This window comes from Sphaerodactylus townsendi, linkage group LG15, assembly GCF_021028975.2.
Source record: "Sphaerodactylus townsendi isolate TG3544 linkage group LG15, MPM_Stown_v2.3, whole genome shotgun sequence".
Taxonomy (NCBI): Eukaryota; Metazoa; Chordata; class Lepidosauria; order Squamata; family Sphaerodactylidae; genus Sphaerodactylus; species Sphaerodactylus townsendi.
Genome location: NC_059439.1, coordinates 37,551,715 through 37,577,200, shown reverse-complemented (window position 1 = coordinate 37,577,200; position 25,486 = coordinate 37,551,715). Strand labels below are relative to the sequence as shown.

The window sequence follows — 25,486 nt, the reverse complement described above, 5'->3', positions numbered from 1 at the left end:
GAAGTTCTTTGGGAGCAGTCACTGAGAATGCTCCTCTGTGGTTACAGGGCACGCACTCGTAGCAGCTGATAATTGATGCTTGAAATCTCGGTGGAACGCGCACACAGAGAAACCCCCAGCTCTGGCATATGGGATAGGAACATCTGTAGGTCTCCCTGTGGGGATACCCCGTGCCGGAGAAAAGCTGAGTCAAAACTCAGCCCCTGGGAGCAGGGAATCCCATAGCGAGGTATAGCCCCCCCCCCCCCCTTGTGAGCTCTCTTCAGTAGTAATTGCTCAGGGGGTGTTTCTCTCTTGGCGAGCAGCTGGGCTGCTTGCCTGCTGACCCGTGTCTGTAGGCAAAGTGATGTCCTTTGAGAAGGCGGAGGAAATCTTCCTTTAAAAGGAGAGAACGTGACAGATCTCAGGGGAGGCTGGGCAGAAGCAGCCTGTTAACTTTCAAAGGCGGCATCTGATTTCCTCCTGAACGTCGGGGAGTGTTCTGGCTCAGCTCGAACTGGCGGCCCCAGTTGGGAGTCCTTTGGGATCAAAAGGAGACGGTTGATTTCTAAACTTGGTGTGCACGTGTGCTCACGCAACAGGAACGCAGGGAATAATATTTTCTTCTGATGTGCGTATTGAAGCGGAATCATTCAAAGTGCCTTTTTGGTCCTAATAGACATTATGCGCACCACACTCACTGCTCTAAATACCTGATATGTCAGTAAGCCCTATTGCTGGCCATGCTGCTGTCTTCAGTCTAGCGCATTTAAGATTCGGGCTGTTAGTTTTTCCAAAGACCGATTCAGTTCCCACAGCCTCTTTTTCAAAAGCCTCCTTGTTGCCAATCCAGGATATGCATGCTCATTAAATGAATGGGCACTACTGCTCCATGGCTGCCGATTACTCCTAAGCCCATTTCTCCTTTCTTGTTGGTGCTGCAGTGTTTCCCTGCGTCTTTCACTGAGGTTGTGTCCTGAGTTGCTCGGGAGAAAGGGGCCGTATAAATATTTAAAGTAAAAATTTAAAAATCTAAACAGAACTTAAAAAAAAAAAACACTGTGAAGATAAAATGGCGGAAGTACCAGGATGGTGCGGTCGGTTATTATTCTAAATATGTAAGACAGTTAAAAATGACAATTTAAAACAATCCTAATTCTAAGAAAGCGTGTGTGTGTGTGTGTGTGTGTTAATTTTCAGTGTTATCCTCTGCAAGTCTACTCAAGAGTTCAAATATCTTACTGCCAGGAAAATGTTCTCGGGACTGCCCTGTTTACTACTTAAGAGTGCAAATTTATATTAAAGCTGCTAGGGCTGAGGTTCTGGGAAGACGAAAGGAAAGCAGCGCTCGGCTCTTGTCTAGGGCTCTGCGGGCCTGGCCTTCGAACCAGGCTCTCTTTCTCAACTGGCAGCCTGCGGGTCGCTCGCTTCAGGCTTGGCCTGAACCACCCTCTTCCCCCTCCTCCTCCTCCTCTCTTGGTGCTGTTCTGCAATACCTGTCCCTCTGGTGCAGATGGTTCCTGATCCCCCTCTGCATCCTTTTTCTTCCTGACCTGCCACTCGTGGGACTTTCTGTGGTGTCGCTGAGCGGCGCTACGTGGTGATGTGGTTGGGGGAATGGCTGAGTTGGGCTTGCAAACCACAAGGTTGGGCAGGATAGGTGGGAAGGGCCCAAGGTCTCTGGGGCCCATTAGATGAACACTGTCTGGGGGGGATTTGGTTTGCAGGTGTGAAAGAGCATGGCTTTGTGGGATTGTGGTTATGATACCTTGGGGAATCCTTCCTGGAGAGTCAGACCTCAGTCGCTCTGTGTGTTACGATGCCTCTCGCTTTTATTTCTACCCACTGTGGAGCCCTCACTGGGAGTAACCGCTTCCTGCTGTCCCCGGGGTTGTCAAAATCTCCACTCAGCCGTGGCAGAGATAACGGGCATCTGTCTACCCCCGTGTAATGCCAACAAAGCCACAGGCTCGCATGACACAAAGCCAGCTGTTCTCTCTCTTTCTCTCTCCCTCGTTGGAGAAATGTTGTCTCTGGGATTTGTTGCACAAAGTGGGGAAGCCTCCCGTAAGTGTGGTTGACGCTGGAAGGGCTGAACGTTGCCTTGTAGCCTGGAGCGGCAGGACCTGGCATCACCCCAGGGAGGTTGCCTTTGTGTTGGAATTGAGCCTGTCCGTTCTCCGCCTGGAAAAATAGCCCAGCCTAAAAAACGTGTTTGTCACTGCTTCCCCAGGCCAATCTGGAACCCCCCTCCCCGAAACACATTTAAAAAGAAAAAGAGTAGTCCTCCTGTATCTTGTCACGTATTCCAAACTGCCCGTCCTTTAATCTGCTGTAACGTGAGGTGCCTTAACCTGGACGGCCCAGGCCGGCCCAATCTCGGAAACTAATTGGGGGCTGCCCCAGTTAGTACATGGATGGCAGACCATCAAACGAGTTCAGGGTCACTAGGCAGAGGAGGCAGTGGCAAACCACCTCTGGATGTCTCACTAGGCAGAGGAGGCAGTGGCAAACCACCTCTGGATGTCTCACTAGGCAAAGGAGGCAGTGGCAAACCACCTCTGGATGTCTCTTGGAAACTCCATGGAGCCCCAATAAGTCGACTGTGACTTGACATCAGTTTCCAATTGACAGCAGCTCCCAATTGGTCAAGATTCCCTACTTTGGCAGCCATGATTTACGTGGAGTCTGAATGACCTTTGAACTGGGGACATCCTCCAACTTTCCTTGTTTGCCAGAGAGCCACACTCAGCAGACCCTCCTTGCGCAGGGAAGTTTCACTAACCACCCCCCCCTCCGCCCCCACCAATGATAACTTTTGTTGTAAATCTTAAGACTCTTGATGGCGAGCCAACGGGTAGAAGAGCTCCTTCGTTTTCTCCCCTCGTATGCTTGAAATTGGCAAAGGTGTTAAGAAACTGCCTGAGGTGACAGGAAGGAATCAGCAGCAGATGGCAGAGGCACTTTTGAGTTTTCCAAATCCAAGTTCTGCATTCCCATGTTTCCTTGGGCTCGTGCACAGATTTAGCGCGCGTGGATCTGTGTGTGTACTTCAGCCGTACAGCAATCAGCAGGGAAAAGGCCTTGAAAGATTTTTCCACCCCCCTTAAGCCGAACAGAAGCTGATCCCTCCAGGGAAGAGCAGACTTGTGGTGTAATGAGCAACACCTCTTTGACCTTCTTGAAAGGCAAGATGCAGTTGGGGGACAAACTCTTGAGATAAATACTGTGCTTCCCCATCCCCATTAGCGTCAGGTTGTAGGTTTCTGGGTGGGATTGCTGATGGTTGCTGCTCTGTGAAGGAGCATCAAAGGCAGACAAGAGATAGAAGGAAAGGGGTGTCGTATTGTTTCCAGGCTGTTCCCTTGAGCAATGAGGACGGAGCCACAAACAAACTGGGCTTAAGATTCAGGGGAGTTTGCCTTATTTGGAAATTTCTGTTCTGTTCTCATTGCTGTATTTTAACAGACTGTCTTCTATGATGCGCCAGCCTTTTCACGTAAGGCTTAAATTCAAAGTTCGTTTTACTCCTTTGGTTGGTTCTCTTTTCACCAGGAAAGGAAATGCGCTGCACACGAACTGGAAATTGCATTTTAGAGCAAAGGATTTTGTCAGCGTGAAGCCTCCAAGGTTCCCCCCGAAGAGCTGGCTTTGAGCACTGCCAGGGAAATGTTTCGACATGAGTGAACAGAATTGGCGCCCAAGATCCTGGAGGACTTCAGAAGGTGTTGCGTTAAATATCAGAGCCAGGTGGGGGGATAACTTTCATTTGGCAAATGGCGGGTCCTGCAGGCACAGTTACTCTTCAGTGGACACTTAAAAAGGCAGAAGGGGGGGGAGCACCATATGAAGGGCTGAGAACTTTCACTGAGGAATGTCCAGGTCATAATATTCCATTTCTTTCTGTGAAATCCCCAGTCAATGGAAAATATGGGTACCACTGATTGTAGTGCCACTGTCTGTAGACTGGATGTGACGTGGTTTTAACAGCTCTTGCACTGGAAGACGCTCTTCTGAAATAAAGCTTTCTTTCAAATGAGCCATTAGGGCTGAGCTTCTGGTGTCTAGGTGGACTGAGCACCTGGGGCTTTACTACCTATTATTATTTTTATTTCATGCTGTGCTTACTTCTGGCAAAGCGACAGATGGAAGAAAATCTGCAAACTCCCTGCTCCCGAAGATTCGAAAGGCAGTGGGTCAAATATGCTGCCATGCACAGTTCAGTGTGACAGAAGATGTATGGAAAGAGGGAGTGACACCCATGCTTCAACATCTGTGACAATAAAGTTGGAATATTTTGAACAAGCGTCCCGTTATGAGGCTCATCTCAAATTTCAGGGCGCACCCTCTTCTGTTTAACAGTAGTCTGTTTTCGAGTGTTCAGGTAGTACAAGAATCGGGACTGCCCTATATCAGTGGTGGCGAACCTATGGCACTCCAGATGTTCATGAACTACAATTCCCATCAGCCCCTGCCAGCACGGCCAATTGGCCAAGCTGGCAGGGGCTGATGGGAATTGTAGTCCATGAACATCTGGAGTACCATAGGTTCGCCACCACGGCCCTATATTAATAATTTTTAAATGTGAGCAGGACAACATGGCCGTGTGGTTTGCACCGTCTGCATTTACGTGCTGTATGAAAACTATTATTCGATAACAAGCCCGTTGTTTTAAGTGGAATAATTGTCTGAAGGCCTCGAGTCAGTTGCCTTGTCCGTTACACTGTGTCCTTCAACAAAACATCAGAAATGTATTTTTAAGAAGAAATCCTTTTCTTTGAAAAGAAAATGAAAAAGGCAATTCAGAAAATCACAGGGATAAAGAAAAATCAGTATAAATTTGTTTCGCACATATAAATGGTGGAGGATCAACTGAGGTAATTTATTCAAAACAGAGTATGAAAATAACGTGAATTAGATTTCTGTAATGTTCCTACCCTGTGCTGGAATGGTTTGTAACCTACACGCACAGGTGTCAAACCTGCGGCCCTCCAGATGTTGTGGACTACAGTTCCCATCGTCCCCTGCCAGGGGGTGATGGGAACTGTAGTCCATAACATCTGGAGGGCCGCAAGTTTGACACCTGTGACTACAACATAAAAACAAGGTCAACCAAAATTCTGATGGCAATTCTGATCAGAAAAAAAGAGGCATGGTCTCATCATAGGTGGGCAGAGGTACAGTGGCTGTTCTGTTGCTCCATTTAGCTATATTTAGTATTCATTTTTCAAACAGTTTCTCTTCTGGACAAACTCATGTGAGTAAAATATTGGTTTTTGCCAGATCGTGTCCCTGTACGCTGGCTTCAGTTTAGGTGAAGAATCAGTTTAACCTCCATTGACTGAACCTGAAACTACACTGGAACCTGTACCAGGTACAAACGAGCTCTCCACTGGGGGTTTGCACGCTTTGGTAGCCACAGCACAATGTCCACTCCAAATTTAAATGCAGTCTTACCTTCATCTCCTTTCTGGAGTATCTTGTTATACGTAAAGCCCCATAGTGGGCTAGGCTTGCAGTCATGAGATACCTGCACAGGTGCGATATTACAATGTAATTAAAATTAACAGCAAGATACTGAACTGAGAAACTATCTCTAGACTTCAACAATAACGCTTGGGTAGTTTCCAACTTTTTTTTGGTTTGGGAACCCACTGTTGGAACACTTTAAAATTTTGCTCTCTTTAACCATTTTTTAAAAACTCACATTTTGCACATATTACCGAAAGCCGTGAAATTTTTAAGCTCGAAGAACTGCCTAGATCCACGAACTTTGCCTATCTTCTTAATTTTTATTAAATGCTTCCTCATTTGAATTAATTTTTCATTTATATAATGAAAGGGGGTGTTATACTAAGATCCTAGCCTGGTGAAGAGTTATATATGCTTTAGCCATACTGAATTCACTGGGAATTTCGAAGTTTGCGCAACAGCGTGCTGGATTGTGGCCACAGTTCCCCCTCCCGGCAAATCGGCTTTTAAAATGCTCCCCAGCTATTTGTCCACAGAATACAGTTTCTAATAAAGACTGGAATAACTAATAAAGAGATTTTAATCTTTAAACCCCTACACTGTTGTTGTTTTTACATTGATTTGTTCCTGTTGGGCAAATTTTTTTTGCCATGGGGTAGGTAAAGACAGAACATCCCTATGTGTTTTTAAAAATAATATGTCAGCCTTCTTAAAAAAAATTACAGTTGCAGGGATTGTATACATATATTATGTAAAAAGAAAAAATATATTTTAAAAAGCATTTTTTAAAAAAGAACCCTAGGGAAACGGCAAAGCCTGTTGGCGTGCCTTTGGATAAAAAAAAATATTTTAATGAACTGCAGTAATCAGGGTTGTTGTTTTTTTTTCCCTTCCCCCTTTTCTCTTCTTCCTTTCTTGCCCTAGAGGAAAAGGAGTGAAATAAACCACTCCCTTCTGAAGTATTTAAAGTTAAGGGGAAAAAAAATATAAAGGGGGGGGGGGAGAAAGAGAAAAATACCCCCCCATTCTTCCTCTGCTAGTAAAAAAAAAGAGGCACTTTATAAAGCACACACAAAAGTCATGGGTCTGACTAGTATGGAACTAGTTAACCTTTAACAATTTTATGCTGATGTCATAACTGAGCATGGGTACTGATTAATCCAACCTTTTCTCTTTCTCTCTCTCTCTCTCTCTCCCTCCCCTCCCTGTAAAAAATATTTTTATTGAGGGAGGTGGGGGGGAGGATTGTGGGGGGGGGGGAAAGAGCATAAGAAGAAGGAAAAAAAAAGAGAAAGAAATAATTTAGAGCAGCCATCTTTGTTTTATGCAGAAATCTTTGTCAGTTTCCCCCCAGTGCCAGGAATGTCTAAATATTGTTCATGATCACAGATCTTGGGGAGATTGAAAAAAAAAAAAAGGAAAATATAACAGCCAAGAAGAAAGAGAGAGAGAGAGAGAAAGAGAGAGAAAAAAAGGCCTTTATCTTTATTATTATTATTATTGTTATTATTATTATCCATTTCTCTTTTTTTTTCTTGCATGAGGTTTTGGTTTTAATCTGGGGGGGGCTGCTTTTTGCAAAAAAAGGGGGGTGGTGATTTTTTAAAACATTGAAGAGGGGGTTAAAAATTAAGCCAGCCATTTTGGTTTTTTTTTTTAATATAGGGGGGGCACATATATCTATATTTTTACCTTCTTGTGGGTGAGGGGGGGGGGGTCTGTTTTAAAAATAATTTAAGGGCGGCCATTTTTGTTCCTTGCTCTTGTGGAAAATATTATCTTGCACTCCCCCCCACTCTTCAGAATTTGAATATATCTTTTTTTTTTAACTAACTCTCCACACCCCCCCCCCTCAATCTTGTAATTCTTTTTAAAGGGGGGGGGGGAAGAAACGAAGGAACACTGAAGGCAAAGTTGTCCAGGAGGAGAGTTCCTTATTTTTTTTTTAATTTTTTTTAATTCATGGGACTTTTTTTAATTTTAATTTTGGGGGGGGCTGAGGTGGTTTGAAGGGGGGGGCTTTTTTTGTGCGTGTGGGTGAGTGGGTGGGTGGGTGAGGGAAGGGGGCCGACCCCCCCCCCCCCCCCCCCCCCCCCCCTTGCCCCCCCCCCCTCCAGCACCACCATGGCTTCCCCTCTGAGGGAGGACGAGGAAGAGGAGGAGGAGATGGTGGCGTCTGAGGCGGAGGGGGATGAAGGCGAAGAGGAGGAGGAGGAGGAGGAAGAAGAGGACGGAGCGGCCAGGGACAACAGCCCGGGAGGCGACATCTTCCCGCCCGCCGCTCGGCTGACACCGGCGCCGGCTGAGGGGACTGAGGCGCCGCCAGGTAAACAACGACGCGCGCGCCCCCCCCCCCCGCGCCCCAAATCCCCTCCCCCCCCGTTTCTCCCCTCAGGGCTTTTGGCGCCAAAATCGGCGCGAGGGGGGGGGGAGGGGGGTGTTTGTAAACAAGTCCCGAGGCGGCGACCCCGGCCCACCTCCCCTGCCCCCCCCCCCACGCCTCGACCGGACACCCGGGGGGCGGGGGCGCGCGAGGGCGCGGTCTCGGGCCTCCCAGGGCGCGCGCTTTTTCGTGAGGGGGGGGGGCTGTCCGGCGGCGCGCATGATGGCCTCCCCCCACCCTCCCTCCCCTTCTGGCCGCCCGTCGCCTTTCAAGCCGCCCGAGAGTTTCCCGCCTGCGCCCTTCTCGCCAATGGACAGCGGGAGGGAGGGAGGGTGGGGGGCTTTCTCTCCCCCCCCACCCCTGTTTTTCTGTGAGGAAGGGGGGGGGCTTTTCGATCCCAGGAAGGGTTAAGGAGGTCCCCCCCCCTCACCGCCCCCCCTCCCCCGCCTCAGGCTTATTCAGGGTCCCAAGTGAAGAGTTGAGGGGCTTCCCCCTGAGAAGTGTCCACTCAGCCCCCCCCCCCTCCACAAAATGGGATTAGCTCTGGCCTCTCAAAAGTGAACTTTATGTTTATGGGGTGCCATTCCCCCACACACACACCACTCACCCAATCCATATCAGTGTTCGACTTCCATCCCCTCCCTCAAATCTCAGGCCTTGTTTTGTGTGGTAGGTGTTTCATGCCCCACTAACCTACATGAATAAGTTAACTCTGGCCTCTCAAAAATGGTTTCCCCCCTCCCACAATTATGTTTATGGGGGTGCTTCATTCCCCCCCCCCACACAAACTCACCCATTTCCATATCAGTGTTAAAACTTCCTATCCCCCTCCCTCAAATCCCAGGCCTTGTTTTTGTGTGTTGGGGTGTTTCCCCCCCCACTAACCTACATGAATAAGTTAACTCTGGCCTCTCAAAAATGGTTTCCCCCCTCCCACAATTATGTTTATGGGGGTGCTTCATTCCCCCCCCCCCACACACACACTACTCACCCATTCCATATCAGTGTTAAAACTTCCTATCCCCCCTCCCTCAAATCTGAGCCTTGTTTTGTGTATTGGGGGTGTTTCATGCCCCCCCCCCCACTAACCTACATGAATAAGTTAACTCTGGCCTCTCAAAAAGAACTTCCCTCCAGTGTGTTTATGGGGGTGCTTCATTCCCCACTCACCCATTCCATATCCGTGTTAAAACTTCCTCTCCCCCCTCCCTCAAATCAGGCCTTGTTTTGTGTATTGGGGGTGTTTCATGCCCATAACCTGTAGATAAGTTAACTCTGGCCTCTCAAAAATGGTTTCCCCCCTCCCACAATTATGTTTATGGGGGTGCTTCATTCCCCCCCCCCCACACACACACTACTCACCCATTCCATATCAGTGTTAAAACTTCCTATCCCCTCCCCTCCGTCTGAGCCCTTGTGGGGTGTTTCGCCTCCCCACTAACCTACATGAATAAGTTAACTCTGGCCTCTCAAAAATGGTTTCCCCCCTCCCACAATTATGTTTATGGGGGTGCTTCATTCCCACACCTCCCTCCACCCACATTCCATATCAGTGTTAGAAACTTCCTATCCCCCTCCCTCAAATCCCCAGACCTTGTTTGTGTGTGGGGGTGTTTCATACCCCACTAACCTACATGAATAAGTTAACTCTGGCCTCTCAAAATGGTTCTCCCTCCCATAATTATGTTTATGGGGAGGTTGCTTCATTTACACACACCTCTCCCTTGTTCCATATCAGTGTTAAAACTTCCTATCCCCCCTCCCTCAAATCTGAGCCTTGTTTTGTGTATTGGGGGTGTTCCCCACTAGCTACAGACCAGGTGCCAACTCTGGCCTCTCAAAATGGTTTCCCCCCCCTCCCACAATTGTATGTTTATGGGGTGCTTCATTCCCCACACACACACATACCCATTTCCATATCAGTGTTAAAACTTCCTTCCCCTCAAATCTGAGCCTTGTTTTGTGTATTGGGGGTGTTTCATGCCCCCCCCCCACTAACCTACATGAATAAGTTAACTCTGGCCTCTCAAAAATGGTTTCCCCCCTCCCACAATTATGTTTATGGGGGTGCTTCATTCCCCCCCCCCACACACACACTACTCACCCATTCCATATCAGTGTTAAAACTTCCTATCCCCCCTCCCTCAAATCTGAGCCTTGTTTTGTGTATTGGGGGTGTTTCATGCCCCCCCCCTCCCACTAACCTACATGAATAAGTTAACTCTGGCCTCTCAAAAATGGTTTCCCCCCTCCCACAATTATGTTTATGGGGGTGCTTCATTCCCCCCCCCCACACACACACTACTCACCCATTTCCATATCAGTGTTAGACTTCCTATCCCCCCTCCCTCAAATCTGAACCTTGTTTTGTGTATTGGGGGTGTTTCATGCCCCCCCCCCCACTAACCTACATGAATAAGTTAACTCTGGCCTCTCAAAAATGGTTTCCCCCCTCCCACAATTATGTTTATGGGGGTGCTTCATTCCCCCCCCCCCACACACACACTACTCACCCATTCCATATCAGTTTATTTAAAACTTCCTATCCCCTCCCTCAAATCCCAGGCCTTGTTTTGTGTGTGGGGGGTGTTTTGTACCCTCCCACTGTCCTTGAATAGGGTTTAGGCTTGGCCTCTCAAAAATGGTTTCCTTCCTCTCCCCTCCCCCAATTCTGTGTAGGGGGGGGGGTGCTTCATCTCCCCCCCCCCACTACTCACCCATTTCATATCAACTAAAACTTCCTATCTCCCCCCTCAAATCTGACCCTTGATTTGTGTATTGGAGGTGCTTCATGCCCCCCCCCACACACTACCCACCATTTCTCATAAATAAGTTAAAACTAGCCTCTCAAGAATGCTTCCTATCCCACCCCCTCCAATCTGAGCCTTGTTTTGTGCATGGGGGTGTTTCATGCCCCCCCCCCACTAACTTACATGAATAAGTTAAAACTGGCCTCTTGAAAATGCTTCCCCCCCCCCCTCCCAGTTCTGACCCTTATTCTATGTAGAGGGTGTGTGTGCTGAGCACTGTCACTAGAGAATAAGTGGTATTTATATGCAGGCAGAGAATGCCCCCAGATCACCCCCCCTCCGCCACACCCCCTCAGCGGGCACCCGTGGGTCAGAGGCTGCCCTGTTTGGGTGGGGAGGGAGGGCCTTGGCATTGCAGGGAATGGGGAACAGGTCAGTAAGGGTTGGGGGAGGAACTGGGGGAGGGGGGTGGTGTGGCTTTGGCCTTGCGAGGAGACACATGACTCCCTCTCTCCGGAGGGTCCTGCTGGAAAGTGTGCCCGAAAGGTCACGGCAACAGCTGGCTGCCTGGCAGGTCGTGTGCCGTTATTGACAGGAGCAGAGGACTCGCCTGGCAGCCGGACAGCGTGGACGGATGGGAAGGGGCCGAGAAGGCTGGCAGCCGCGTTTGGCCGCTGGACAGCAGTGGGAGAGGAAGGCCTCTAGTGCTACTGGAAAGGCTGCGCATGATGAGAGGGAGGCCCAGCGGTCTCCTGGGCTATCCCACCCGCTGGCACTGCGTTGTGGGTGGGGTTGGCAGGGCATTGCTTGTGGCCTGTTGTTCTTGGGGTTTCGGCCGTCTGTTGGAATTGGCAGGGCTGGGTAAGGAGGGAATCTAGGCCTCTGGAACTTTGAAATAATGTTAATAACAGTTCTGCAGGGCCTACGTTGGAGTACTGTGGTGGCCGTGGAAAGTGCTGTCCAGTCGAAGCCAGCTTTGGGTGATCCCGTAGGGTTCTCGCCGCACGAGATGAGCAGAGATGGGTCAGCGACTCTGGGTTTCCTTTCTGGTCTTCCGTCCAAGGACTAACCAGCCCTCTTTAGCTTTCAAGCTAAATAACAGTTCTGCAGGGCCTACAAGGGAAGAACTATAGAGCAGTAAATAAAAACAGACTCTGTCAACGTACATCGTACAAAGACAAGTGGGAGTTAGATCCATTGTGAAGAAATGGGGGAACCTGGCAGGAATGTGGCTGTCGGATAACAGTAGAAGGAAACATGAGTCAGATGGGTTCAAGGCCAAGGAGGTGATGTTAGTAGCCTATCTCATTTGCAGGAACACTTTGCCAACAGAGGAAGGGGAAATTCCTCTGATGCTTTAGATGGCCCGCTGTCTTGCGGTCCTTGCCCTGTGTATCACTGAGAATATCAGTTAATAATGACTGGAAGATGTAAAAAAACAGTTTGTTTGTTTGTTTTTGGTTTAAATATTACAGAAAAGAACGTGTGCAGCAAAACTTTTCTGTCATTCGTCGTTTGTCAGTGGATTGGTTTGTGGCGCGACTGTTGGCACAGGAAGTGCTTGTCTCACTGTGAGGTTCGCGTATCTGCAGTGATAATTCTGCTGACGCTGATGGCCCCATGTCTTCGGTGGCTTTCTTGATAATCCAGCCCTCGAGCAAGGCCTTTGGGGGAGTTACAATCAGTTCAGTGGGTTCAGCCACGGTATGGATAAATGCACCAGTCTATTGAAGATGTGGGTGTTCCAAACAATTCCTAAATAGTTAGTGGGACTGTGACCATCTTACAGTTTGCATTCTGTTTGTGACACAGCCATGATAGTGATGGGAACGGTCCTGGGATCATGTACTGTTTTGCTGCACCTAAGACCAGTTGGTTGCCTGCTGCGGCTCCTCAAAACTCCTAGTAAACTGGGTAATGTGACCCAGTAGCACTCTCTTGGTCTAGCCTACCTCACAGGATTGTTGTAAGGATAAAATAGAGAAGCTTCTTTGGGTCCCCATTGGGAAGAAAAGTGGGGGACAGATAAAGCAGATAAATGAATAAAACTTAGTCAATTACCTTTTTTTATCGTGAGTTTTCACAAGAAGGGATGTTGGGCGTGTTTCTTAAAAATTGCATTGAAAGGACAGTAATTCTGAGCATTCTTTCGCCATGTTTGTAGTTAATGGACAGCGTGTGCCGTTCTTTGCTCTGGAAGAACTTATTTTTGTTCGAAGGGATCAGTATTAAAAGCAGGAGACCCTCAGCGGTTTGAAAGAATCTCGGAACTCTTTTATTTTGTGGCAATAGATTTTTTTTTTGTCATGGGAGTGTGCTACTTGATAAAAATGTGACTCACCCATTTGCCTATGTGAGGGAATTTGGTGGTTCTCTGTTAGGTATTTAGTGTGCACTTATACTTTGCACAACGTAAAGTTGTGGGAGCAAGTGTGGTGTGCTTATTGGAGTGTTGGACTGTGACCTGGGCTCAGTCCCCACTCATTGGGGCGTGTCATGGGAGAGGTCACCCTCTCTCAGCCCATCCTAGTTCGCATGATTGTCCTGAGGAGAAAATGTGGAAGTGTATGTGTGTGTGTGTGTGTGGGGGGGGGGGGGGGGGACGGACGGACGGACGACAGGGCTGTGTCCTCTGCTTTATGCTCAAGGTAGGCAGGACAAGAATGGATGGACAAATAATCAAAAAGGCTTGGTGTTTTCTGCAGTGTTCAGTAATCTGGAATATATTAGCCTCAATTATTTTATATGCTTATCCCTCCCTTCTTTCAACGAGCTTAGGGTGATGTGCTGGGTTCCTCCATTCCTGCTCATAACCATCTGGGCTGGTAGGCGAGAGAGGCTGACAGTGTAATTCTGAATGAAGGTACTCCAGTCTAAAGGGGGGGGCTTAGCAGAGGCGTAGCAAGGGGGTAAGTGCCTGGTGTACCGTTGCTTCCTCCACCCCCACCCCGGAACCCCCCTTTGTCACACTCCCACAGGGGCGCGCCCCCAGTGCATTGCAACCCCCCCCCGTCCCCTTGGAGCTACGCCTCTGGGGTTTAGACTGGAGTAACTGTCCTTAGCATTGCAATGCGATTAACCCAGGGTCACCTGTTGAACTTTGTGGCTGAATGTGGGTTTGAACAAAAGCCTTCCTAGACCTAACTGAACAATTGGTTATGTCACACTGACTCTCTGCTTTTATTTATGATTAACTTCAGTGTGAGTTTCTCCCCTGCCGTGCTCTGTCATACCACCTTGGCTTTCGGTCTCTTGAGGGGAGGCATGGCTCCCTTTACTTCCGTGGTCTCTGGGATGGATGCTCCAGATCTGGGGAACTGTGGTATAACTAAGCAACTTTAAGTGGCCCGGTTTGTCAGGCTTTCTGTTGTTGGCACGAAGCTGCAAACTGAAAGTTGACTTTCCTATGATATTTTTGTTGGGGGGTGGGGGGGCAGTGAATAGTTTGCCACCAAAAGCTGCAAGGATTTCCACGGCAGGCAAATGCGGAGTGGATGCTGGTCCCGTCGTATTTTGCTGTGCTCCCCAGAATTTCCCCTGGAGAATACTTCTTACTGTAGTAAGCACTTCACCGTGGTTACGTACCTCATCCTTACAAGCTAAGTTGCCGTGGCTAAAGTGAGCCCCAAAACTTCAGCGTCCCGGTTGGTAGACGTGGCCCAAAAAGTCGGCAGATAATCCCTCTGGTTTTTTTCGAGCTGTTCTGCAGTAGTTTGTGAAGGCTAAAAAAACCCACATGAATGAAAAAGGTGAGGTGTACAGTGTTTTCACATGTGTCAGCTAAGAGGCGTTTTCATGCTGTGGCAATTGCATCATACCGATACATGTTTTCGGCCCTGCGTTGTGCGTTGCATGCTGCTTGTGAATCGGGCGTTAGGGATAGGAGGGTTAGTTCACCATGTGGTGATTCTTAGGTGTGTACTACAGTGTGTGCACTACAGAGGGATTTGTGGTTCGTGTGAAGTGGCGCAGTTTCTAGGATCACAGAGGAATCAGTCCTGTCAAAGTGCCAAAACGTCTTATTTTAAAATGATGTGATGTATAACAATCCCAAGTGTGTTAAGATCACAACCGCCGTCTGAACTCTGTCTGCCGTGGGAATGAGCGTTGCTTATACGAGACAGAACAGCAGGTGGGGGAGAGTGCAGGAAAGGAGGGTCAGGTCATTGCCCGGAGACGGTTGAAGCAGGGTCAGGGGCAGAACTGGGGTGATGGAGAAAGCTGGCCAGTAATCAGGAAGGCTTATCGCAGGGAGGAAAGTCAGCCCTTCCCCGGCACCTCTGGGCAACAGAAGAAAAGCCAGCCCCGTCTGGGAGCCCAGAGCAGGGGCAACAGGGCAGGCCACGCACTAAGCAGAGGAAAGGCTGCATCACCAGAAAAGTAGCGAGCAGAAAGCAGGGAAAGATTCCAGAAAGGCCAGAGAAGCATTTTAAAAACCAGCTCTGTCCTTTTGATTTTCAAAGGTTTCTGCTCGCAGATGACTTGGGTCACCAGGTTGACCTACAAAACGCTTGCATTCCGATAGTCTTTTGAGCCAGTGCTCTTCTCCAAACCCGTCCTGCATTTCAACAAGGTAATTCCCTCCTCCTGGCAGCCCAGGAAGGTCTGAGCGATCTGGGGATGGAAAACCCCCTAGTGCTCTGGCGCCCAGCTGTGTACAAGTGGAGATCTCTGGGCCGTGTGTGCCAATAATGCTCCATGCCAGCTGGTGCCCTTCTAGTCTAGATTTGTAGCAGTGTATCTGGCTGGGAGACAGACACCCCATGTTGAGCCGCTGGCTGAAGGTGACGGCAGGCTATCGAGCTATTTTTTAACATCTCGTTGCTTCGGTCTCGTGCCCTCCCCCCCATGCTCAACTCTTGAGGAGCTGCTGTTTTTAAAAAACCCTGTTCTATTATTAATCTAACATAGTGGACAAATCGTAGCATTGAGGCATCCCATAGATTTTCCCCTGTTTCCCTGTCACCCGCCCGCCACCTTCGTCCCCCCAAACGCCTGTTTTTACTCTGGTGACTAAGATTTCTCACTAATGGAAACAGCAGTTATGTTCTTCCATTAACTGACACAGATAAAATGCGCTGTTCTGCCCCTCCCCCCCTTTTCTAAATTGGTCGTCCATTTTAAAAAATATATTAGATTGAAATACACAAATGCTGTTGGTCGTGAGAGAGCTGGCAATTGTAGTCGGGGTACAGTCTTCTGTAATTTGTAGTTATGGCTACGCATCTACATTGCTGTCCTAGTCTCAAACCCCCCCCCCCCACACACCAATTGCCTTTCCAGATCCTTTGTTAGCTTTATATAATATATATTTTCAAGGTAGGGAGTAGAAACGTCACGTGTGTGGAAAATTCTAGTTGATTGCTTGCCAAATATAAAATTCTTCTGCGCATGTGTGCCAATATTATGATTAGAGAAGGGGGAAGGGGGGGGAGAGGAATGCGTGGAAGAAGTAGGAGGGAAAAAAAGATGGATAGATGGATTAGAAATTGACAAGAGTTGCAGGGGAGGGGTGTCTGATAAGCCTGCCCTGATGTATGCCCCCCCTCGTATTTGTCAATTCCATCCCACCAGAAGCGGAAGGAAGGCGTCGTTGTATGAGGGAAATGCAACAAGGTGAATCAGCTTGGAGGATTCAGAGATAAATGTTGTATTGTCAGAAGAAGCAGCTAGGGGTTGTGCCAAGATGCAAAATGTAACGAGCGGAGAAGAAGACGCGAGGGAAGGGAAGAGGGGGCCTCAATTGTGGTTATTGCACCAATATCCATTAATCCTGATGGCATTTGAGGAGGGAGGAGGCTTTGGGGAAAGGATTATTATTCTGTCTTTATTTGCAGGATCAGGGCGGGGGAGGGAGGGGGAGAACGTTTGGTTGGCGAAGGGTGGTAAGGATTGTGTCAGAATTTGCAGTCTGTGCCCAGTTGGAGAGGCTGCCCGTGAAGCACCCTCCTGGGTTGGCTAAATCCACATTTGCTTTTCGCACCTGTTTTTAATCTCTGGCACTAAAATTAGGAGGTCTGCTAAGAACGAGGCATATTTTTGGACTGCAGTTGGAATAGAGGTTTGACCAATCAACTGGTTTGTCTTGGGAATCTGTCGCCAGAAGTGTGCGAGTCGGCTGCTCTCCAGACAGCAGAGGGTGGGGGGGGCGCGTGAGGGCAAATCTCAGCCGGGGAGAGGTGGGCTAGGCTGACAATGGCGAAGTCTAAATGTGATATTCGTGTTCTCGCAGGCCTGAATTAGCTCTCAGCATAACTCCCGTGACTATTTTTGAGTTTGGCACCGTGTGGGATGGGGGCTGGGTTGGCGTGAGCCAGGAGGAGCTGGCTCGCCTGCAGCATGGATATAAAATCCTGCGAGGAGGGAGAGGAAGGGGATGGGTTTGGAGAAAAAAACAACCCACCATAGGCCATGTGTTTATCCACAAAGAGTGGACTGCTTTGCTGTTCCCACGCATGCTAGCTCTCTCTGCAGTTGGTATGTTTAATCTTTGACCTGGAGGAACCCCCCTGCGGGGGCACGAGAGGGCAGTTTAGCTTCCTGCAGCCCCGTTTAGCTTGCGACCTCTCGGCAGCAGCGGCTGGCGCAGGGAGCCAATTAGTGCCAGCTGTGATTTATACAGTAGTTTGTGTCCTGTGGCTCGAGGGGGTGGGGTGATGTGGAATGAGAAAAGAGGTCTGGGACACAAGAGCAAGATAGCGCATTGTGCGTAGGTCACCCAGCAGATTCCGGGTGGCAGGGACTCCTGAGCTGAAGGCAGATGGCTGTGTGCTGGTTTTGCTCTTGAGGATGCATGCTCTCCTGTCTAGGTTTGCGTTCCTTCGTCACACAGAGTCTCAAGTTATCAAGAGATGTTCTGGCTGACCGTGTGTCAGGGCAAACCCAGCTCAGTCCAGCAGCCAGGGGAAGAAGAAGACCCGAGTGTGGTTCCTCTGCAAAACTTGCTGGTGAAATTAAAAAAAGCCCAGCAGAGCCAACCACTGGGCCTGGATACTGTCATGTCTGTGGTCCTTGTAGGCCCATAGTGGTGAACCTTTGGCACTCCAGATGTTATGGACAACAATTCCTATCAGCCCCTGCCAGCATGGCCAATTGGCTGGTGGGAATTGTAGTCTATAACATCTGGAGTGCCAAAGGTTCGCCACCACTGTTGTAGGCTGTGGGTTGTTGGATGGGCATCAAGGGAGCCGACACGGTGCAGTGGTTAAGAGTGGTGGACTTCAGTCTGGATAACCAGTTTTTTCCCCCTACTCCTACACATGAAGCCTTCTGGTTGACCTTGGACTAGTCACAGTTCTCTCCTACGCATGAAGCCTGCTGGGTGATCTTGGGCTAATGACAGTTCTCTGAGAACCCTCTCAGCCCCCCCTACCTCACAAGGTCTCTGTTGTGGGGAGAGGAAGGGAGGGAGTTTGTAAGTTGCTTTGAGGCTCCTTACTGTTGAGAAAAGTGAGGTATAAATCCAAACTCTTTTTCTTTTCAATTTATTTAATTTATATATATTTTAAAATGTTTAATGTGATGGCCCTTGCAGTGACCCTGTGTCAGGGAAGACCCAGTGGATAGGAAGTGCATAGGAGAAAGTGATTATTCAATTCAATTTATTATTTATGCAATTTATATCCTGCCCTTTCCCTCGCAGGGCTCAGGGTGGATCCTGGTCTCCCAGACACCTTAGAGCTGTTTTATGCATTACAAAGTGGTAGGACCAAAACTTGCCTGTCGATAACTTCAGAGGGCATCTGTTTTGGTCAGTAGTAGAGCAGCTAGTAGTACTTTAGAGTCCAATAGTACTTTAGAGACAAACAGGATTTTCAGGTGTATGACCTTTTAAGAGTCAATTCTTCTTATGTCGTTATACTTGATGCGGGGAGGTGTGGTATAAAATTTTAATAATAATAATAATAATAATAATAATAATAATAATAATAATAATAATAATATACCACGATTTGAAAATCGAGCTTCAGCGTCTATGGCACAAACCAACTGAGGTCGTCCCAGTGGTAATCGGCATGCTGGGCGCCATCCCCAAAACACTAGGGCAGCACTTGAAACGTCTTCGAATTGACAAAATTAACATCTGTCAAATTCAGAAGGCAGCCCTGCTGGGATCCGCACGAATACTACGCCGATACATTACAACTTCCTAGGCTTCTGGGTGAGGCTCGAATTGTACTGAAGGCCAACAACCAGCTAAAGATCTGGCAGCTGTGAAATCTACAATAATAATAGTAATAGTAATAGTAATAGTAATAGTAATAATAAATAACTGAAAGCTGTCACAACAAAGCACTGCACGGCCAATTTCTGGAGAAAATCAAAGACAAGGTGGATAACAAAAAGACCTGGCTGTGGTTGACAACTGGAACTCTGAAAAAGGAAACTGAATCCCTGATTTTAGCCGCCCAAGAGCAAGCCATCGGAACAAATTCGATCAAGGCCAAAATCGAAAAATCCTCAGATGATGCAAAATGCAGATTGTGCAAAGAAGCTGATGAAACTGTAGATCATGTCCTCAGCTGCTGCAAAAAGATTGCCCAGACTGAGTACAAACAGAGAAACAACTCAGTGGCCAAGATGATCCACTGGAATTTATGCAAGAATTACAACATAAGAACAGCTAAGAACTGGTGGGAACATTGTCCAGAGAAAGTAATGGAAAATGAGACGGTCAAGATCCTGTGGGACTTTCGAATCCAAACGGACAAAGGAGAAGGCCAACAACCAGCTAAAGATCTGGCAGCTGTGAAATCTACAACAATAATAATAATATACCGCGATTTGAAAATCGAGCTTCAGCGTCTATGGCACAAACCAGCTGAGGTCATCCCAGTGGTAATCGGCACGCTGGGCGCCATCCCAAAAACACTAGGGCAGCACTTGAAACATCTTCTAATTGACAAAATTAACATTTGTCAAATTCAGAAGGCAGCCCTGCTGGGGTCCGCACAAATACTACGCCGATACATTACAACTTCCTAGGCCTCTGGGTGAGGCTCGAATTGTAATGAAGGCCAACAACCAGCTAAAGATCTGGCAGCTGTGAAATCTACAATAAAAACAACAGTAATAATAATAATAATAAAAAATTCATGAGATCTGCACTAATACTGCGCCGATACATTACAGCGTTGTAGGCCTCTGGATGAGACTTGAATTGTAATGAAAGGCCAACAACCAACTAAAGAACTGTCAGCTGTGATATTAAACAAAATATAATAATAATAATAATAATAATAACAACAACAACAACAATAATAATAAAAATTCATGAGATCTGCACTAATACTGCGCCGATACATTACAGCATCGTAGGCCTCTGGATGAGACTTGAATTGTAATGAAAGGCCAACAACCAACTAAAGAACTGTCAGCTGTGATATTAAACAAAATATAATAATAATAAATAATAATAATAATAATAATAATAATAATAATAATAATAATAATAATAATAAAAAATTAACACCCTGGGCCCTGTGCTAATTTTCTACACACAAGGGGCTTTTCTTTTTTATGTATAGGAGTATTTGAAAATGAATCCACCCAATTGCAATCTGAACTGGTAAAGTCCATTATTTTATCACCTTTATTCTGCAGAACATGGGGCGTGGTTTGCATACCCCAGTAGACTAAGAACATTGTACTGGCCGAGTAGCTGTATCACCTCAAAGTGCTGGTGGGAGAAACCAGTTTGAATGTTATCCCACATATGCAAGAATTTTTTTTAAAAAAACACCCTAGTATGACAAGGGAGAAGGTTCTGATCCGTCCAACTCCTTCTTGCAGTCTGACGTGGTATACCATAGACGTCAAACTCAGGCCCTCCAGATGTTCATGGCCTACAATTCTCCTCAGCCCCTGCTGGCATGGCCAATTGGCCCTGTTGGCATGGGCTGATGGGAATCGTAGTCCATAAACACCTGGAGGGCCTGAGTGTGACACCCATGGTTGATTCAGGAGTCAATCTCCTTGCGCTCTATTGTACACATCCACTACTGGACTGTATAGAACAGCTTTTGGGCCTCCCAATTAGTTTCATAGCTAAGTATAAGTTTGAAACTGGATCTCCTAAGTCCTAGTTCAGCACCATGACATCACATTGGCTGTCTATCACAGGGTGACTGCTAGGGTAAAAGATTGATAGGCATTGTGCAATGTATACGAAAAGAGACTTTATAAATGAATAGTCATTACTGCTCCTATTTTACAGATGGGAAACTGAGGCTGAGACGTACCAACCTGGTGGTCACACATTGTCAGCTGCAAAACAGATTCAATTTCATCAGCCAACTAAAATGAATATTGTGTTGTCTCAACACAGATACTGTTCTGAAGAAAGTGTTTTGTCCCAGGTGTTAAGTCTTGAGCCTAACCAAAAAAGTGAGATTCACATTTTCTGTTAGGTAAGATTATCTTAAGGGACTTGCCCAATTAAAATATGAATTTAAAATGTATTTCTGTTGTATTGTCAAAGGCTTTCAGGGCCCGGATCAACTGGTAGTTGTGAGTTTTCTGAACTGTGTGGCTGTTCCTGGTAGGTTTTGCTCCTAATGCTTTGTGCATGTAGACCACAGCCTGGGAAAAACACAACAGCCAATGTGCACATTATTTAGTCAAGTAATACCGTGTTTCCCCGAATATAAGACAGTGTCTTATATTAATTTTTGCTCCCAAAGATGCGCTTTGTCTTATTTTCAGGGGATGTCTTATATTTCTGTATTCTGTTCGTCAGGCATGCTTCCAAACAAAAACTTTGCTACGTCTTACTTTCGGGGGATATATATTTTGCACTTCAGCAAAACCTCTACTACGTCTTATTTTCCGGGGATGTCTTATATTCAGGGAAACAGGGTAGGTAACCTTTTTTTACCCATGTGCTTTCAAAAAGTAGTGTCTGCCTCTTCTGGATCAGCCTTGGACTTGGCAGGGGACTGTGCAGATCTGAAAAAGAACCATAGGGGTAAGTCACCCTGTGGATTTTTCCTATCCCCAACAATGCCGGGCAAAGTCCTGGGCTGGGTTGCAATGAAGAACGGGTTGGTTTTCTGGTCTCAGCATGTGTTGCATACCCGTATATACCGGCGTATAAGGCGACTGGGTGTATAAGACGACCCCCCACTTTCCCAGTTAAAATATAGAGTTTGGGTTATACTCGCCATATAAGACTACGTACCCGGCGTATAAGACGACCCCAGACTTTACAGATGATTTCCCAGGGTTCAAAAGTAGTCTTATACGCCAGTATATACGGTACTTCTTTCCCGTGAAGATTAATCCAGTGGATCAGCGGAAGTTCTGGCTGATACTTCCAGCCATCAAAAAGAAGGACTCTTAACCTCTTACCCAGGAGAGGCTAGTTCCAGTTTTAGAAGCTTTCAAATTTCTGCTTGAGATCAGCTCCTGGTTCCAGTGGACTATGCTTGTCTTTGGATTTGGTTGAGGGGAATGCTGTCATTTCAACTACGAATAGCGAATCGGGTAAAAAAAAAAATACTTCAGCATCAGCAAGGGCTTACAATTATCAGTTGACCCGATTTGTCGCTGTGAACAGGAAGAGGTTTAAGAAGAGGTTTCTGCCAGTCTTCTTTTTTTGTAGCTGGAATAGAAATATCTTTTTTGTAGCTGGAATAGAAATATGTACAGGAAATAGATTTTAAAGTCAAGTTTGGAAAAGGGTACGGTGCTGATTGTGAACCTTCCTTGAGTCTAGTATGCTTTTGGCCACATAATCATGCTCCTGACATGTATGAAGAAGAAGAAGAGTTTGGATTTATATCCCCCCTTTCTCTCCTGCAGGAGACTCAAAGGGGCTGACAATCTCCTTTCTCTTCCCCCCTCACAACAAACAGCCTGTGAGGTGGGTGGGGCTGAGAGAGCTCCGAGAAGCTGTGACTAGCCCAAGGTCACCCAGCTGGAGTGTGTGGGAGTGTACAGGATAATCTGAATTCCCCAGATAAGCTTCCACAGCTCAGGCGGCAGAGCTGGGATTCAAACCCGGTTCCTCCAGATGAGCTCTTAACCTCCTGTGCCAGGGGTCTTCAAACTATGGCCCTCCAGATGTTCATGGACTACAATTCCCATCAGCCCCTACCAGCATGGCCAAGTGGTAGGGCTCATGGGAATTGTAGTCTATGAACATCTGGAGGTAGTCTATGTACATCTATGTACATCTAATTGTAGTCTATGAACATCTATGAACACCTACGCCATTGCTGCATGCTAGGTTTTTTTAAAAATCCTTGTGTACACGTGCAAAAGACATTTCCCGACTCCTCTCAGCGGTCTGGACGTGTGAGAGTTCTCTTTCCGTCTCCACACCATTCTTGCAGCTGCGGCAGCCAGCAGTTGCGTTGTCCCATAGGAACCTCTTGGTGACCCTGACGTGCTTGTATTCTCTCAGGCAGCTTATACTGTGTCACACTTCCTGGCTCAGTGGTTGCCTTCGGGAGTCCTTGCTTGGCCTTTCTTCGTATCTCTTTCTTGCGCTGCTGAAGCAGGCAAAGGGGATAAAGGGACGGGAAAACCCCTTCTCTGCTGCAGAAAAAAACTCTGTCTCTGTACTAGAATGCTTCCCCCAACAGTTGCCTAGTGTCAGATTGTAGTAAATCCCATTCTGGTGCAAAGATAACAGAAGTATGCCAAGAGTCTCACGCCAGTCATGCCTGTCTGTCTGACTCATGCCCTGCCATAGCTCCATGAGTTAGCTGGAAATGCTCCTGGGAACTCACGCTCTGTGGAATCTGTGCCCTGGGTTCTGAGGCCAGCTGTCTGAGGGAGCAAAGGAAAGGCCGTGTAGCTAGCAGATGGTAGCTGTAAGGTGGACTCCATTCGTAAATCGTGACATGTATATCTCGCTTTCCTTCCAAGAAACGTGGAATGGTGCATATTGATAGGATATCTGCCAGGCACAGATCTGCTTGGTTTCAGAAGTGTATTCCATATTTACTTTTGTTGGAATAACTACTCCCAGTATTGGAGCTTATTCCTTTCATATTTAGCAGAGTGCACGGTAGGCTGAAAGCACGGCAGAAGCCTTACCTCGTGTGTGTGCACGTGAAGGATCCCATGTGCGTATTATTATTATTATTATTTGTTTAATTTAATATACCGCCCTATCCCCAAAGGGCTCAGGGCGGTGAACAACATAAAATCATACATAAAATCATCACAAAATTAATTACCATAAATACAATTAAAACAACAGTTTTACAACAACAGCGTACAAGCTTACACAAAAGAAAGTCGGCGTCAGTTGTAGTTTCTGTTCTGATAAAAAGGGTATTTATTAGTGAACTCCATTCTGGATAGAAAGGTAGGTAGATAGGTTCACTAATGTACTCTAATCTAGCTGGATGGTGATGGCTGCACGGAGCACCCATCCACCCTCTAGGCATGGTGAAAGTGAGATGGAGAGGTCTGGAGAAGAAGCTGGAAGGAAGTCCCTAAGAGTATCAGTGTAACATCAAAGGGATAGAACCAGCATGATAGAGTAAAGGTGACAATTCCTACATCCCTATCTAGTCACTGGCTGTCTAGTGAAACCCCCTCTGTAGGTTGAGGAAGGAAACAGCGTAAGGTCCTTCTCTTCCAACAACTTTTAGACCTTTTCTCAGGGCAGAGAAAAGGAAATACTTTTTTACATGGTGGATGATTAAAACATGGAATCTGCTGTATAGATGGCTTTAAAATGGGATTGGACGGATTCGTGAGGTCAATCCGTGGCTACAAATGGTGACTAACGGAAGCCCCCGTATTCAGAAACAGTCAGATTTGGAATCCTCATGTCAGGTGGCAGCATCTGGAAAAGGCCTCAGCATCTGGCCCCTGTTGTTGGGCCACCAGAGGACGCGGCTGGGTGCTTGCTGGACTAGATGGGCCACCAGTCTGGTAGTCTGATACAGCAGCCGGATTCTTCTCATGTTCTTATGAGACTGGCGAAGGGCTCCTCAAACTACAATGACGACCTTCAAGGTTTCTAAACCTGAGGCTGATTTCAGGCCGAACCGAGCTTCGAACTCACGGCAGGAAGTTCTCTGATATCTGTGTTAGGTGAGAGGAAGCAGAGACCAGATTATGACTTCACTGGCGTCAAGGCGTCAGGGACCTTGGATAGCAGTCCGAAAGAGCCAAGGGGCAGGAAAGGCACCGAGGGGGAAAAGCCGAGGGTCAGAGTCATGGAGGAATTCTCTTCACCACTGAATGGCCTCCCCTAGCCATCCTGCTGTTCCTGTCAGAGGGAGGGGGTAACCTTTGTACATGTGCACGCTGGCAGTGTGGTGTAGTGGTTAAGTGCAGGTGGATTCTAATTTGGAAAGCTGGGTTTGATTTCCCACTCCACCTCATGAGTTGCAAAGGCTTATCTGGTGAACCAGATGTGTTTCTGCACTCCTGCATTTCTGCTGGGGGACCTTGGGCTCTAGTCACAGTTCTCTCATAAGAACATAAGAACAAGCCAGCTGGATCAGACCAGAGTCCATCTTGTCCAGCTCTCTACTACTCGCAGTGGCCCACCAGGTGCCATTGGGAGCTCACATGCAGGATGTGAAAGCAAGCTCTCAGAACTCTCTCAGCCCCACCTGCCTCACAAGGTGTCTATTGTGGGGAAAGGAGCTTGTCAGCCACCTTGAGTCTTCCTTACAGGAGAGAAAGGTGGGGTATAAATCCTATATAAACCTCATATTTAGGAAATTTTCTGAGCTTGACCATGTTGGTCTGCAGTAGAGCAGCTGGATTGAAGTCCAGTAGCACCTCCGAGATCAAGAAGATTTCTGGACGTCAAACTTTTGAGAGTCAGCGCTCTCTTTGTCAGCAAGGGAGCGTTGACTCTCAAAAACTCATACCCCAAAAGTCTGTAAGGTACTACTGGACTCATATCTAGACATTCAGGAAAGCCTTG

At 47.3% G+C, this 25,486-nt stretch overlaps 1 protein-coding gene across 2 annotated transcripts in view; it reads left to right on the top strand.

Annotated features, from left to right (window-relative positions):
- The first annotated feature begins 7,013 nt into the window (after nt 1-7,013).
- LOC125444778 (chromodomain-helicase-DNA-binding protein 3-like) overlaps nt 7,014-25,486 on the top strand; it is a 36,284-nt gene continuing 17,811 nt past the window's right edge. The window contains exon 1 of one of the 2 annotated variants that reach the window (XM_048517435.1): nt 7,014-7,777. In XM_048517435.1, coding sequence (XP_048373392.1) covers nt 7,576-7,777 — 202 coding nt within the window. In that variant the 5' untranslated portion in view covers nt 7,014-7,575. Of the gene's footprint in view, nt 7,778-15,996; nt 16,201-25,486 lie in introns of those variants that run through there. The other variant, XM_048517436.1, reaches the window with a different exon arrangement.